At 38.0% G+C, this 17,977-nt stretch overlaps 1 protein-coding gene across 2 annotated transcripts in view; it reads left to right on the top strand.

Moving 5' to 3' along the window:
• Positions 1-17,977, top strand: part of TIAM2 (TIAM Rac1 associated GEF 2) — a 645,041-nt gene that overhangs the window by 154,226 nt on the left and 472,838 nt on the right. For both annotated transcript variants that reach the window (XM_053710965.1, XM_053710968.1), the window contains exon 2: positions 13,120-13,212. In XM_053710965.1, the coding sequence (XP_053566940.1) occupies positions 13,126-13,212 (87 nt within the window). In that variant the 5' untranslated portion in view covers positions 13,120-13,125. The remainder of the gene's footprint in view (positions 1-13,119; positions 13,213-17,977) is intronic.

The raw sequence follows: 17,977 nt of genomic DNA, 5'->3' as shown, positions 1-17,977 counted from the left end.
GGAGAAATTTCAGATTCAGGGAAAATTTCTCAACAAGCTGAACCCGATGTGATTACATTTAAATTTAAGTTGGAACATCTCCGCGCTCTGCTTAAGGAGGTATTATCCACTCTGGATGATTGTGAGAATTTGATCATCCCAGAGAAACTATGTAAAATGGACAAGTTCCTAGAGGTCCCGGGGCTCCCAGAAGCTTTTCCTATACCCAAGCGGGTGGCGGACATTGTAAATAAAGAATGGGAAAGGCCCGGTATACCTTTCGTCCCTCCCCCCATATTTAAAAAATTGTTTCCTATGGTCGACCCCAGAAAGGACTTATGGCAGACAGTCCCCAAGGTCGAGGGAGCGGTTTCTACTTTAAACAAACGCACCACTATACCCATAGAAGATAGTTGTGCTTTCAAAGATCCTATGGATAAAAAATTAGAAGGTTTGCTTAAAAAGATGTTTGTTCAGCAGGGTTACCTTCTACAACCAATTTCATGCATTGTCCCTGTCACTACAGCCGCGTGTTTCTGGTTCGATGAGCTAGTAAAGGCGATCGATAGTGATTCTCCTCCTTATGAGGAGATTATGGACAGAATCCGTGCTCTCAAATTGGCTAATTCTTTCACCCTAGACGCCACTTTGCAATTGGCTAGGTTAGCGGCGAAAAATTCTGGGTTTGCTATTGTGGCGCGCAGAGCGCTTTGGTTGAAATCTTGGTCAGCGGATGCATCTTCCAAGAACAAACTACTTAACATTCCTTTCAAGGGGAAAACGCTGTTTGGCCCTGACTTGAAAGAGATTATCTCTGATATCACTGGGGGTAAGGGCCACGCCCTTCCTCAGGATAGGTCTTTCAAGGCCAAAAATAAACCTAATTTTCGTCCCTTTCGTAGAAACGGACCAGCCCCAAGTGCTACGTCCTCTAAGCAAGAGGGTAATACTTCTCAAGCCAAGCCAGCCTGGAGACCAATGCAAGGCTGGAACAAGGGAAAGCAGGCCAAGAAACCTGCCACTGCTACCAAGACAGCATGAAATGTTGGCCCCCGATCCGGGACCGGATCTGGTGGGGGGCAGACTCTCTCTCTTCGCTCAGGCTTGGGCAAGAGATGTTCTGGATCCTTGGGCACTAGAAATAGTCTCCCAAGGTTATCTTCTGGAATTCAAGGGGCTTCCCCCAAGGGGGAGGTTCCACAGGCAGACCACTTAAAGAGACAGGCATTCTTACATTGTGTAGAAGACCTGTTAAAAATGGGAGTGATTCATCCTGTTCCATTAGGAGAACAAGGGATGGGGTTCTACTCCAATCTGTTCATAGTTCCCAAAAAAGAGGGAACGTTCAGACCAATCTTAGATCTCAAGATCTTAAACAAGTTTCTCAAGGTTCCATCGTTCAAGATGGAAACCATTCGAACAATTCTTCCTTCCATCCAGGAAGGTCAATTCATGACCACGGTGGATTTAAAGGATGCGTATCTACATATTCCTATCCACAAGGAACATCATCGGTTCCTAAGGTTCGCATTCCTGGACAAGCATTACCAGTTCGTGGCGCTTCCTTTCGGATTAGCCACTGCTCCAAGGATTTTCACAAAGGTCCTAGGGTCCCTTCTAGCGGTACTAAGACCAAGGGGCATTGCAGTAGTTCCTTACTTGGACGACATTCTGATTCAAGCGTCGTCCCTTCCTCAAGCAAAGGCTCACACGGACATAGTCCTGGCCTTTCTCAGATCTCACGGATGGAAAGTGAACGTGGAAAAGAGTTCTCTATCTCCGTCGACAAGGGTTCCCTTCTTGGGAACAATAATAGACTCCTTAGAAATGAGGATTTTTCTGACAGAGGCCAGAAAAACAAAACTTCTAAACTCTTGTCAAACACTTCATTCCGTTCCTCTTCCTTCCATAGCGCAGTGCATGGAAGTAATAGGTTTGATGGTAGCGGCAATGGACATAGTTCCTTTTGCGCGCATTCATCTAAGACCATTACAACTGTGCATGCTCAGTCAGTGGAATGGGGACTATACAGACTTGTCTCCGATGATACAAGTAAATCAGAGGACCAGAGACTCACTCCGTTGGTGGCTGTCCCTGGACAACCTGTCACAAGGGATGACCTTCCGCAGACCAGAGTGGGTCATTGTCACGACCGACGCCAGTCTGATGGGCTGGGGCGCGGTCTGGGGACCCCTGAAAGCTCAGGGTCTTTGGTCTCGGGAAGAATCTCTTCTACCGATAAATATTCTGGAACTGAGAGCGATATTCAATGCTCTCAAGGCTTGGCCTCAGCTAGTAAAGGCCAAGTTCATACGGTTTCAATCAGACAACATGACGACTGTTGCGTACATCAACCATCAGGGGGGAACAAGGAGTTCCCTGGCGATGGAAGAAGTGACCAAAATCATTCAATGGGCGGAGACTCACTCCTGCCACCTGTCTGCAATCCACATCCCAGGAGTGGAAAATTGGGAAGCGGATTTTCTGAGTCGTCAGACATTACATCCGGGGGAGTGGGAACTCCATCCGGAAATCTTTGCCCAAATTACTCAACTGTGGGGCATTCCAGACATGGATCTGATGGCCTCTCGTCAGAACTTCAAGGTTCCTTGCTACGGGTCCAGATCCAGGGATCCCAAGGCGACTCTAGTAGATGCACTAGTAGCACCTTGGACCTTCAAACTAGCTTATGTATTCCCGCCGTTTCCTCTCATCCCCAGGCTGGTAGCCAGGATCAATCAGGAGAGGGCATCGGTGATCTTGATAGCTCCTGCGTGGCCACGCAGGACTTGGTATGCAGACCTGGTGAATATGTCATCGGCTCCACCATGGAAGCTACCTTTGAGACGAGACCTTCTTGTTCAAGGTCCGTTCGAACATCCGAATCTGGTCTCACTCCAGCTGACTGCTTGGAGATTGAACGCTTGATCTTATCGAAACGAGGGTTCTCAGATTCTGTTATTGATACTCTTGTTCAGGCCAGAAAGCCTGTAACTAGAAAAATTTACCACAAAATATGGAAAAAATATATCTGTTGGTGTGAATCTAAAGGATTCCCTTGGGACAAGGTAAAGATTCCTAAGATTCTATCCTTTCTTCAAGAAGGATTGGAGAAAGGATTATCTGCAAGTTCCTTGAAGGGACAGATTTCTGCCTTGTCTGTGTTACTTCACAAAAAGCTGGCAGCTGTGCCAGATGTTCAAGCTTTTGTTCAGGCTCTGGTTAGAATCAAGCCTGTTTACAAACCTTTGACTCCTCCTTGGAGTCTCAACTTAGTTCTTTCAGTTCTTCAGGGGGTTCCGTTTGAACCCTTACATTCCGTTGATATTAAGTTATTATCTTGGAAAGTTTTGTTTTTGGTTGCAATTTCTTCTGCTAGAAGAGTTTCAGAATTATCTGCTCTGCAGTGTTCTCCTCCTTATCTGGTGTTCCATGCAGATAAGGTGGTTTTACGTACTAAACCTGGTTTTCTTCCAAAAGTTGTTTCTAACAAAAACATTAACCAGGAGATAGTCGTGCCTTCTTTGTGTCCGAAACCAGTTTCGAAGAAGGAACGTTTGTTGCACAATTTGGATGTTGTTCGCGCTCTAAAATTCTATTTAGATGCTACAAAGGATTTTAGACAAACATCTTCCTTGTTTGTTGTTTATTCTGGTAAAAGGAGAGGTCAAAAAGCAACTTCTACCTCTCTCTCTTTTTGGATTAAAAGCATCATCAGATTGGCTTATGTGACCGCCGGACGGCAGCCTCCTGAAAGAATCACAGCTCATTCAACTAGGGCTGTGGCTTCCACATGGGCCTTCAAGAACGAGGCTTCTGTTGATCAGATATGTAGGGCAGCGACTTGGTCTTCACTGCACACTTTTACCAAATTTTACAAGTTTGATACTTTTGCTTCTTCTGAGGCTATTTTTGGGAGAAAGGTTTTGCAAGCCGTGGTGCCTTCCATTTAGGTGACCTGATTTGCTCCCTCCCTTCATCCGTGTCCTAAAGCTTTGGTATTGGTTCCCACAAGTAAGGATGACGCCGTGGACCGGACACACCTATGTTGGAGAAAACAGAATTTATGTTTACCTGATAAATTACTTTCTCCAACGGTGTGTCCGGTCCACGGCCCGCCCTGGTTTTTTAATCAGGTCTGATAGTTTATTTTCTTTAACTACAGTCACCACGGTATCATATGGTTTCTCCTATGCAAATATTCCTCCTTAACGTCGGTCGAATGACTGGGGTAGGCGGAGCCTAGGAGGGATCATGTGACCAGCTTTGCTGGGCTCTTTGCCATTTCCTGTTGGGGAAGAGAATATCCCACAAGTAAGGATGACGCCGTGGACCGGACACACCGTTGGAGAAAGTAATTTATCAGGTAAACATAAATTCTGTTTTTCTGGTATTGCTGTCACATTAATGGGGTTTATTTGTTCAATGACTGGGTCCAACGCACTCTTAAGTTTCCTGTCTCTGTGCCTTCCTGTCATATTTGGGGAAGGAATTTTAGGGGAGTTAGAAAGGAATTTATCCATGTACCACGTGGGTGTGGGTAAAAATTAGGTGCCACACAAAAAAAAAAAAAAAAAAGGGAAAAAAGGGGGGGGGGAGTGAATTGTGGTTGATGAATTAGTTGTGAGGGGAAGTGGTGTTTATGACAGTGAAGGGAGAGTGAGGAAGTGAGGGGAGTGTCTGGGGGCTCCAAGAGCCCAGCAGTGCAAGGAGCACAAGACCCGTTTGAGTGAATAAGAGAGATAATTAGACTATAATATGTGTGAGACAAAAAAAAAAAAATATTTATTATAATTTATAGTGAACAGTGGAGAAAAAACTTATAGTGGTAACAAGGAATATTTCTCTCCAAATCCCCTGGATCCAAGCCACGCTTTTTTTTCTAGTATTTAATTTACAATGATAATAATCCTCTATTAGAATTAACCACCAGTCCTGGTTTAACCAGGGTTGGTAGTTATTCTTTCGAGGGAGAAGGTGTCCAACCGGTTTTAAAATCCTATCCTTCAAACCATAGAGTTTAGGAGTTCCTACTCTTGGGGCTTTAGGAAGGGAACAATACTTCTACCAATTTAAGTAAGATTTTAGGTATATCTTGTTTTCAGTCAGAGTTTGTATTCAGGGTACAGTGGTATAAGGAAGAGAAAAAACAAAGGGGGGGGGGGGAGTCTCAATTGTATTGTACACCCTTATAGTATACCTAATGATATTTCTTTGAAACCTTCAGCCTTTTAAAGTATATGCCTAGTGGGGTTTCGCCTTTCTCTGGTTTATGTGGCAAAGAAGTCAATATGAGAGCCTTTCCTCTTCTCTAAATGAGTTATCAGCTTTCAGACCTATAAAAAATACCTGTTAATATAACCCATTGTTCTATTTTTAAGGGCGACAGCAAGATAGAAAAAAAATGTTTCCCTTTCTTTCTCCCTCTCCTCTCTCCTAGTTATATCAAACTGTGTTTATAAAGCAATCAATTGAGCTGCCGGTTTTTCAGTTTTGAACACAAGCAGAAAGGGTAAAAGGAGAGGAGGAATAAAGTACAAGTATAAGTCAAGCTTCCTACATTTTGTTAAGAAAAAAGGGAGGACAATTTGATACCCCTGAATTTTACCAGAATTAATAAGAGTTTATCTAAACAAGTACCTTGATTTCTAATGAATTGTGTCTATAGTATTAACTAAAAAAAAGTTTACTAATTTAGAGAAAGATGTGTCAGAAAAAGGGGGCAGTGTAGGACTTCCTCGAACTAGTTGAGTATCTGCAGCTTTAAGTTTTAATTCAGATCCCTAGTCAAACTGACAACTGCACTCACTTATATTCCCCCGATATGACTTTTAGTTACTAATTCTGTAAAAAAAGAGAAAAGAACATCTAGGTTAGTTCAAATTCACTTATTGTGTATCTAATAATATGTCCCAGTATACCCATGAACATGTGCTCTGAATTTTATACTTTTTATATTTAGGCCCAGGACCTTGAAAACAGAGAAAAGTCAAAGATCTAGTGGCTCATACAGTATAATAGTGGTTTCTCAGCCTCCACCTTTCTCCTATACCCCAAAAGAGGTATAATTTTAAACCGTCCAGACAGTAGTAATCTTGAGGTGGAACTTATAATATATAATTCTGAGGCTGATTCTGCCAACCCTTTATCTATCAGTTCCAGTAGTAAGCCTTAAGAGTCCGTAGTAGTTAGCTGTTATAACCCAGATCGGAAAAGGGAATAATTCTGCAGAAATTTCTTGTATGAAGTCAAAGAACACAGGATTATAGAGTCAATGTACCAAATCTGTAACAGTGTATCTAGTTACTTATTGGCAATTCTGTGGCTATCTCATCAAAGAAGACAAAGATTAGACATATTAATCCCGGCCAAAAAGAGTCCTAAGAGAGGGTACTGCAGCTTGTAATTCCACTACTTCAAAGTGATTGTCCCTTTCTTATGATTTTGCTATTAGTATTAGAGTGGATAAGACAAGTGACTTGTTTAGCGTCCCCGGCTGATATCAAACAGTTATGTCCTGTTATTTATGAATGTCCCAGACCGTATCCCTTTGAAACCTGCTACCCCTTGCCCTTGTGATGGCAGTCCATTATACCCCTTTGGATGAGTTGGCTGCCCCCTTCTTTGAGACCTCTTCCAAAGTTGCAGACTGTAGGTATCATACGGTGCCGCTAAGGGCCCCAAATCAGAAAGACTCACCCCTCTTGACGCTATCTGACCGCCACTCACCGTCCGTAGCACCGGCCTCGAGTTCTCCAAGGAACAGCTCAATCCGAAAGGACACCTCCTTTGGCACTCTCCGCCACACAGCCCAGACGAGAATCGCACGCTCAGCTCCCCTCACGCAGCACCGGTGGGAGGGGAGAGCGCGATGACGTGATACCAACAAGAAAGACCCGCAAGGCACCACCGGGTCTCCGGTCCGAGGCCGATCCCGGCTCCCCCCCGCGCAGCACCGGTGGGGGAGGGAGGGGGGCGGACACCAAGTGAGAGCAACAGGTAAAGGTAGTATGCTATGTTGCGGTTTTTTAGTGTTTTAATCTGGCGGGGCGGCAGATGCAGGGAGGGGGAGGACGGCTTGATCAGTAGGTTGGCAGGGCTCTGCCGAGAAGGTAGGGTTGTAGATAGGTAGGACTCCAATTTGCTATCAGTAAAGCTGGGTCAGGTAGCTGGCAGAGTAGGCTTAAACCAGTGGGATGACAGACCACTGGGTAGGGTTCCAGAGTAGTTCTTCTTTACTAGCCAGGTTAACAGCCCCAAAACTTGAGGCAGGGCGCGAAGAAATCAGCCGCCAGTGTCCAGGGGTCTGGAGTAACGAGCTGAGCAGCACCTGTGCAGCACCTGTGCAGCTCCTCCTCCACCGGAAACCTCTCAAGAGCATGCAATTTTAAACAACTTTCTAATTTACTTCTATTATCTAATTTGCTTTATTCTCCTTTATATACTTTACTGAAACAATGTTACAATGTTACACACACACATACATGCACACATGTAATATTTTTTTAAATGCCATCTTTTAGATCAAGCGGGGGGAAAATGACTGAAATGTTCCTTTAAAAAAGAATGTGTTTTAATACATATTATAAAGTAATTATACTTTAGTAGTAAACTTCTGGAGTTGATACCTTGTTTTCCGATGGGTGCAAGGATATATGGAGGTTTTGTGTTATAATTTTTTTTTCCATCAAGTGTGCGTATGGGGGGATCCAGTAATACACTTAGATTCTCTAGCTCCGTTCAGATTTATTCACTATACACGTTTATATGACATTAAATTACTTAACATCTCATTGAAACACAGCTTTCAAAATAATAGATGTCAGAAAAAATAAGATTCAAATGAGTCATAAATATATCTTTTTAGAGACAGGTATTATTTTAGCACATCTATAATGAGTTTCATCTCTCTGAATATATTTGTATCTCTATGGGGGTAAAATACCTGATAATATACTTTACATAAAAAGTGTGCGTCAATGTAAGTAAGTAGAGCGACAAGATAAGCTTCCCCCACCATTTGTAAATTCAAATTAGTATTATTATGCATATTATTATTATTTGCCTCCCTATTTCCTTGTATTTTAGTGAACTTTGAAGTAAAAGAAAAAATTTTAGTGGACTGCAGATTTTTAAAAGTTTTAGATTCTTTTAAATTGTCCTTGTTGTAGCAGAAACATTATCAAAGTGAAATAAATGCAAGTATATAAATGCATATAAATAAAGTAAATAAATGCATATACATAAAGTATATACTAAATAAAGTATATAAATGCATATAAATATGGTAAATAAACGCATATAATAAATAAAGTAAATAAAGGCATATAAATAAAGTATATACTAAATAAAGTATATAAATGTATATACATAAAGTAAATAAAGGCATATAAATAAAGTATATACTAAATAAAATATATAAATGTATATAAATAAGGTAAATAAACGCATATAATAAATAAAGTAAATAAAGGCATATAAATAAAGTATATACTAAATAAAGTATATAAATGTATATAAATAAAGTATATCAATGCATATAATAAATAAAGTAAATAAAGGCATATAAATAAAGTATATACTAAATAAAGTATATAAATGTATATACATAAAGTAAATAAAGGCATATAAATAAAGTATATACTAAATAAAGTATATAAATGTATATAAATAAAGTAAATAAATGCATATAAATAAAGTATATACTAAATAAAATATATAAATGTATATAAATAAAGTAAATAAATGCATATAATAAATAAAGGCATATAAATAAAGTATATACTAAATAAAGTATATAAATGTATATACATAAAGTAGTCTTGTAGGTAAATGAACACATAGGGATAGATTTATCAAGCAGCGGATGCTGCAATCTACCCCCCGTAATTTCAGGTTCCCCTGAAACTGAAGTTAAGAAGCAGCAGTCTTAAGACCGCTGCTTCTTAACTCATCCACCCCCTCTGAGGAGGCAGACAGCAATCATCCAGATACGGTACTATCGGGATGTGCAGGGGGCGGCATTGCACAAGCATTTCACAGGAAATGCTTGTGCAATGATAAATGCCGACAGTGTATGCTGTTGGCATTTATCGATGTGCGGTGGATATGATCCACTACAGCGGATCATGTCCGCCCGCACAATAATAAATCGGCTCCATAGTATTTCTTAAAATAGGTAATATATGACATTTTTAAAAGGCTATGCTGGTACTAAAAAGGCACTATTTATAAATAAGCTTTTTACTTATATCCAAACATTTAACATAACAAAGATGGACACTTATATTTTGGAACTAAAATGACTATTCTTGCTGCAAATAATCATAATCATAATTTTACAGATATAGGTTGTGCTTTGTTATACACATATAAAAGAAAATGAAAGGGACAGTTCACTGTAAAATTGTTGTTCCCTGAATGTGTTCCCATTAGTTGTTATGCTTGCTGCAGCGAATAAAATGTATGGAAAATTTCTCATTTATGCTTCTTTTTGCAAAAAGAAATAGCTGGATTTGCTCTTTGAGACCACAGCCCATCAAAATAGGCCTCGCTTGCTGATCATATACCTAAGCGGCATAGGTGAATAACGTTATCTGATTCCACAGAAAGGGCTTCAGCCTCTAGAATCTTTTGTAAGAGCCTTTGTTCTTGTAAGTAATCTTCACCCCCCCCCCCCCCACCCACACACACACCTTGTTTTGAGAAAATGGAGAAGGGTAATGGCTAGGTGTCTTTAAAGTTATGAAGGTGTATTGAAGACCATGAGGAGGAAATTGCAAAATTGATGGTTATGGAAATGGATTATAATGCCAAGGCTAAAAAAATATTCTTTTATGCCCTCTTTCAGGTGTACATCATCATTCGTTGACATATAGCCCCTACTTGGCCAAAGATTTTATTTCCCTAGTAGACAATTCAACAAGTCTATAACCTTTAGGTCACTTGCCCACTGCCTCTATAGGTGCAATGTTTGAATATTTTTATTCCTATCTTTTTATTGTTCCAAAGAAAGAAGACCAATTACATTCAATCATGGACTTGAAACGAATGATCAAATTTGTTTGTATTGCAAGTTTTATTTCCCTCGTTGAGTTTTGCTATAACCAGTCCAGTTCATGACTGCCATGAATCTAGTTCATGACTGCCATGAATCTATGCAATTATCTATATCTCCAGATATCTAGATCTTTTCAGGTTCCTCAGATTTTCTCTGAGACAATTTTGTTTTGCATCTGTGGGTGTCCTGTTTGGTTTGGCCAAGCCTCTGTGCCAAGGGTATTCAACCAAGATCTTTCCCACACCTGTAGCAAAAATCAAATTGCAGCGATCTAGTGATCCCTTTATGTAGATGATATTCCTGTAAAGGCTTTGTCAGTTTTCATATAACTGTGTGTAATAGACACTACTATAAAGAATAATATTCCCAGATACTGATATAAAAATCCAGTATAAAACCGTTTAAAAACTTACTTAGAAGCTTGCAGTTTAGCTCTGTTTAAAAGGTTACTGGAACACCCACTGCAAGTGGGAAATAGCAGACACTCCCCTCTCCCCCTTCCTTTGCATATGAAAAGACTCTTTACACAAACAGAAGAAAACTGGAGTAGGTATACATCGATATTCTCATAAAGCTTTGGGGCTTGGTTAGGAGTCTGAAAATCAGAGCAATGTTATTTAAAAATAAGCAAAACTGTTGCAAGATTACGATATGACGATGTGCCCAACTGTGTTGGTGCTTGATTCTGATGTTCTTTTGATACCTGATGTAACTATGTGTTTTCATGTGTGATACTCACAATAAAAAGAATTTAAAAAAAATAAAAAAATAAGCAAAACTATCAATGTTTTTTTTTTAAAAAAAAACTGTATGGGCTATATAAATGCATCATCTACAAAACATTTATGCAAAGAAAAATCTAGTGTATAATGTCCCTTTAAAGTAATATTTTGCACAATAGTTTTATTGTACTGTGACAGAAATAGAAGCAGTGCATTAAACATGAATGCATCCATTCTAGGTCTCCTTTGCTTTTGTTAGATTTCATTCCATAGCTTGTGGCAATCAAATGAAAATTGACACAAATTAGTATATACCCTCCAGAGTAATGATTATTACTACTGTAGTGCAAAATATAGCCAGCATTAGAGTATTTTAAAAAAAATCCTTAATGCCAGGATGACTGTTTATATATTCTGAGTTCTGAAATATCAAATATAGGAACATGGTTTTTAAAATCAAATCTTAAATTATGTATTTTTAATATCCTTCCTAATCCTTATACATGTGTGCTTCCTTTAGCCATAACTAATTGGGTATGAGGGGAATATATATATATATATATATATATATATATATATATATATATATATATATATATATATATATAATTGTATATATTCAAATGAATTTGTTGTGCCTTGAAGATTTCTTTATTTTATCAGGTATCATAATAACACTGACATCTTCTTTTACAAACTGTGTAATATTAAGGGAACACTGTCACAGAGCTGTCACAAAGTTATTTTAAGCAATCCAGCAGAGGTGGTATGAAGTTATCAAATGTAATAAAAGAATGTAATGGTATGTGGGATATGCAACATTGAATTCCACACAAAATATTAAATTATGCGTAGTAGAAAAGCATTTGCAATTATTTCATTATTTATACTGACTGCTTTTACTGTGATTAACTCTGAAACTAATCAATTGTCCCTTAGAGAATGGAGTACATTCTACAGCAGCAATCAGACTGTTGATTGTGACATTCTACACAATATTCTATGTATAAATATTCCATGGCAAAACAATCAAACATTAAAAAGCATGAAAATGTAAAAATGATTTCCCCATCAAAGAATATATGCTATAATATAATATTATTCTTAAATTGTATGGGGTGAGGTGTGGCTGAAACACACGCACCTGCAGCATTGGAAGTGCAACAGAAGGCTGTCTTAACCGGTATGTTAAGGGGTTAAGTAAGATTTGAGATATGTAATATGGTATACAACTATACATTAAAGGGATAGTCTATTTAAAATTAAGCTTTTATGATTCAGATGGAGCATGCAATCTTAAGCAACTTTGTAATTTATTGCTATTATCAATTTTTCTTCGTTTTCTTGGTCTCTTTATTTGAAAATGCAAAAATGTAAGCTTAGAAGCTGGCCCATTTTGGTTCAGCACCTGGGTAGTGCTTGCTGATTTGTGTCTAAATGTAGCTATTAATTAGCAGTGCTACCAAGGTTCTGAACCCAAAATGGGTTGACTCCTATGCTTACATTTTTGCTTTTTCAAATAAAGATAGCAAGAAATCGAAGAAAAAATGGTAATAGTAGTAAATTAGAAAGTCCCTTAAAATTGCATGCTCTATCTCAATCATAAAAGTTTAATTTTGACTAGACTATTCCTTTAACAATACATTACTTACTGTCTTTCACTAACAGTGTAGCTGAATGGTACCCCTATGCTTTGTAGTTACATTTTCCTTTATGTATTTCAGTCTGTTTCAAAAGGTTTTTCAGAGCTTCAAGTTGTTTAATTATTAGTTACAGAAATTAGATCATTTTGGCGCTGTCAATTTTAATTTAGGCACAATGTAACTATATATATATAAAGGACATTACCATATCTGATTAGGTGCCTATTCTTCTGGACACAAAAATATAAAAAAATATACATTATCTTGGCAAAGTTATTTTGGAAGTAAACATTTTTTCTCCCTCCCCTCCCTCCATAAGAGCACATTCAGATAGACGCATTTGAGCAATTAACCCTGAACTTGGTTGACTAGCTTGTCATTATTATTTAAGAAGACTAGATTTGTTTAAGTGATAGTTGATGCAAGTTCATGTATTTATCCATTGCAGCTTCAAAATAAAGCCAAGTAGTTTTGGATTGCCTGCCTTCCTTCAAACGTTTCCCATGATTTAGTCCATGTAAGAGTAGCTGACCAGGGGTGAAAGGGTTAAGAAAGGCATTGTTTTTTTTTTCTTGCCTGTCCCATCCCACCAGATTCAATTTAAGCATGAATACCCTAGAGACCCTTCTTGACCTCCTTTGAATTCTTGCATCTGCTCCTAATGGGCTTCTTTTCTTCTTCCAGTAAGAATGGTATCTCCTTGTTATTTGTCTAGGTTTGGATGAGAGCTGCTTGTGGACTATTTTCATTGGGATGGAATAACCTGCAGTGCACAGAGGAGGAAACCTTTGCCCAGTCTTGCCATACTGTAAGTTTTGTTTCTCACAATTGTTGTAATAAATATGTCTTGCTAAAATAGTGTCCTTTATGCAGTGCATAGAACTGGTGCAATGTTTTCAAATTATTTTAGAATATTATTTAGAATATTATTTTTAAATAGTATAGTCAGTTCTTAAAATTCTGGCACTGTCTATTTATATTTATTTATAACAATAAATAATAAATCTACAGTGCAGAAAGTTTATGATACTAAAGCTTAATGAGAATTGTACAGCTAAAAATGACATAGTTTTTGTTTTTAAAATATTTAGTTAAATAACATTTTCGTGTTTGTTATTAGAGTAACCTTTTTCCTTTTATGTATCATTTTGCAAACTTATTTCTTAGATAAATAAGATTTGACACAACAAAACCCAACAAAATAGAAAACTTCTGCCTCTGTGTTTTCCACCTAGAGTGTATAAACAGATTTATTTAGGTCAATATCAGATCAGTTGTATTTCTTTGCATAGTTATTTTATTTAGATTATATAATATTCTTAATTTTTTTTGTAAAGGATATTGCAAATATTTGCAAAATAAATTACCTCTTTTAAAAATAAAAATGGACTACTTACTTTTTCATACATACACATATCTTGTAGCACACCATAATGGTAGGTAAATTAATGTGAAGTTTTATTGAACATAAGCATTAAAAGTTATGTTTTTTGGTATTTGCTTTTCTTTTCCAGGATTTATATAGCCATGTATGCTTCAAATCAAAGAAAAACTAACTGCTTTTCAATGTGGGCTTTATAATGCTGTGTACATACACAATGCTATACAAATAAAGCTACATTCAAAATATTTACGCGACATTCCATGACTACACGTGCAGCTTAGAGATATTTACTTTTTCTGCGTGAATTTGTTTAGTATAATTTCGCATGTTTTCACCTTGCTTTTTCTTTCAACCTGTTGACCTTTTTTTGGATAATGAGCCTGAAATTTTTGTGCTGGCGTGTGTTAACCAGTATTTGTTTTGTTCTTTTACAATGCTATTAGTTCTGCTTACTATGTAATAACTCAGCCTACGTAAGGTAAGAAAGCAATAAGGCGCCTAATGGAGTTTGAAGGCTGCTTGTGGAATAGATCTGTTTAGCTTCATCAAGAGAGCTTAATCTCCTCACTCAAGTGGTTGTCTACAGTGGGGAGGACATATAATTAAAACATAAATTTCACCAAGGAAACATGCATAGTAAAATGTAAATTAAAACTAGAGTTGTATGTGCCTTAATACTAGTTTGCATCATGCACTTAAAAACATGATAGAAAAAAAGCAAAAGTTTTAAAATCCTTGTTTATTTTTACAGCTAAGGGAAATCGCGGTTCAAATTTCCCTTATTTTGAAAAAAAAGTTGCACTTTGTGAAACCATTGAGTAAACTGGACAGCTATGCACGTTGTATTGTTATACATGGACAGCAGCAGCCACGTGGGAATGGGAATTGGTTAAAGAATAGTTGAATGGTGTAGCAAGTACTGTTTCTGTGGTTCAGATCTCTTGAGTTTCTATTCATAAACGTATGTGATCATGTTTAAAGGGACATCCAAACAGTCATTTCTAATAAAGGGCTAGATTACAAGTGGTGCGTTAAATATTATTTTACACTCCAACTCGAGCGCTGACCCTGCTAGAAGTACGTTTTTTGCGCACGTCAGGTAGGGCTCATATTACAAGTTGAAAGTCAAACGTTTTTGCTCGTGTGCTAACCCAATGCGCATAAAAATCCAAAGTTAAAATATTGGGTGTGCGTTAACATATTCCTCCATAGAAGTCAACAGAGCAAAAAAGTGGGGGGGGGAAGCCTACTTGCGCGCAAAACCGATAACATATTCTCAAGTGCACCAACCCGACATGAAAATATGAATATTTCACATTCTAATGTTCTTCACATAGAAGGATATGTTCTATTTATTCATAAATACATATTTCTATATATATATGATGGTATTTTGGTACAATATATATCTATACCTTTATAAATAGGTGATCATATATAGGTAGCTATATAGAGATATTATCTAGGAATATCTATTTATAAATACATAGAACATATTCTGCTGTATGCAGAACATTGGATTATGTTCCCTCCTCCTATCTGCTTTCCCTTAGCGCCTTGAGATCCTCATGGGTGATTAGTTTGCGCTCTATAAGTACCCAATGGATAGATAGATTATGAAATATTTACAGTAAATACATAGTTAAAACCTTTATTAAATATGAATATTGCATAAATATGCTTTTACTTGTTTTCATTTATATATACATGTTTTCATCTACTTGACAGCAAAAGGCTCCGATGCACTTATATGTATGTCTATATGTGTACATTATTATTATTATTATTCTTTATTTATAAAGCGCCAACAGATTCCGCAGCGCTGTCCATAGGTACAAAAAAAGTACAACGGTGAAACAATACAATAAAAGACAAAATTTTACAGACAAATACAGGGGGAATTGAGGGGCCCTTTTCCCGTGGGTACTTACAATCTAGATGGGTAGGAGGATGGGAAACAGGAGGTGGGGACTGCAGAGGTGAGAATGATATTAGTGAGGAGATAGATGAAGGCAACTGTTAGGTAAATGAAATTCATTTGTTACTGAGTCGGGTGATAAGCTTCACTGAACAAAAAGGTATTTAGGGGTCGTTTAAAAGAGAGGTTAGGGGAAAGTCTGACAGCTTGAGGAAGTGCATTCCAAAGGGTCTGTGCCACACGAGAGAAGTCCTGTAGTCTAGCATGAGAGGAGGTGATGGTAGAGGACACAAGAAGCAGATCATTGTTGGATCTTAGGGGACAGGCTGGAGTATATTTGTTGATGAGTGAGGACACGTAGGGTGGGGCAGCATTGGTGAGAATTTTGAATTTAACTCTGCTGTGTATGGGGAGCCAGTGAAGGGACTCACAGAGGGGGCAGCAGATACAGAGCTTCGGGAGAGGTGGATTAGCCTGGCAGATGCATTTAGGATGGATTGAAGGGGAGAGAGGCTGGAGAGAGTGAGGCCAGTTAGTAGGTTTTGGAAATATTGCGTAGGTGGTTGCGGCAAGATGAAGAGAGCTATTGGATGTGGGAAATGAAGGACAGATTTGAGTCAATTCTGTCACTCCAAGGCAGCGGACTTGGGGTGATGGGGAGATAGTGGTGCCACCAACAGTGATAGAAAAATTAGAAATTGGAGTAGAGTTAGGGGGGGGGGGGGTGGATTAGAAGTAGTTCGGTTTTGGACATGTTTATTTTTAGGTGGTGAGAGGCCATCCAGGAAAAAAATTTTGCTTACAATTAGTTAAACTTATTTTAAAACGCTTATTTTTATACTTGTCATTTACAATGCAGTTTTTAATTGTTAATATACAATCACACACACACACACACACACACACACACATATATATATATATATATATATATATATATATATGACGTCCATATTCTTTCAAGATCTTGTATTTTTAAATGCATGAGAGGATCGTTAGGACTCTATTTACACTTTTACAAAAAATTTTATGTTATTCCGTGGAGCTCAGCCTCTTCCCATATCTAACGAATCACTTCCATGATAGCAACTGGAAGAATTTATATCATTAGTATATTTCTTGCTTTAGTGAATCTAAGAGTAAGATTTATTAAGCTGCATTTGCAGCTTTTGAGGCTTTGTGGTGCAACAACAAATTTAAAGTGAATGTAAAGTTTGAGGATTGAGTGCCCGGTTTTTAATAATCCTATTAAAAACAGGGGCACTTTCATTCATCAAACTTTAAATTACACTGCTTTTGTTAAAATAATTACCTTTTCTTTCTGCAAGCTGCTCCAGCACTTCTTCAGCCCATCGCAAGCCTCTTCTTACGTTAAGAATGATGATTACGGCATCCTCCAATCATGGCTTCCCCCACCCGGGGGAATCATTGCCTAAAGCAACACCCGCACCGTGATTGGTGGAAGGCCAGAATCCTCATTTCTGACATCGGCAGAGGCTTGCGGAGGAAGCGCTGGAGCGGCTTGCAGAAAGAAAAGGTAAGTATTTTTAAAAAAAGCAGTGAAATTTAATATTTTGATGAATGAAAGTGCCCATGTTTTTAATAGGATTATTAAAAACCGGGCACTGATTCATCAAAATTTACATTCACTTTAAGAAGCTGTTTTTTACCTCTCCGCCACCTCAGAGTGTTCAGTGTGATTGCCATGTCCTGCTCTTGCGCAACCGATTAAACATGAGCTCTTGTGCAATGTTACATTTTGCCACGTGATGCTGCATCACAAGTGGCAATTTCAGGCAGACAGGTTTTCTTTATTGGGGAACTTGTCCGTCTGCAATCTAGATCAATGTCAGTCTGCGCTGCTTATTTCATCTCATCACATCTGTGATTACAATAGAAGATACATGTCTGTGGAGAATGCTTTTGTTGTATGTTATTTGAAGTTTTATCTTCTCTTTTTAACACATTTGCACTTGACTAAACACAGTGCCGATAATAGATCTGCAGAGATTTTAAATCCATAGAAATGACTGCAGCACATTTACTTCAACATAGGTAAAGCTCTTGAGGATTACATGTGTTGGGGACTTAGCCATAACTCTTCTTTGAACTTTGGAGGTGATGATGGGATTACCAGTAGTAAAGAAACTGACTGCTGGAAGAAGTGGCTTAGTGACATTAAGGAATGTTTTTCCTTCAGAAACCTTAAATCTGCAAAAGCTGAAAATGGATCAGAGAATTCCTTCTCTGTGCCACAAATAAATTAAAGCA

The sequence above is a fragment of the Bombina bombina genome, chromosome 4 (assembly GCF_027579735.1).
Source record: "Bombina bombina isolate aBomBom1 chromosome 4, aBomBom1.pri, whole genome shotgun sequence".
NCBI classification, from domain to species: domain Eukaryota; kingdom Metazoa; phylum Chordata; class Amphibia; order Anura; family Bombinatoridae; genus Bombina; species Bombina bombina.
The sequence above is the reverse complement of the archived record's forward strand: the minus strand, read 5'-3'. Positions and strand labels throughout refer to the sequence as shown.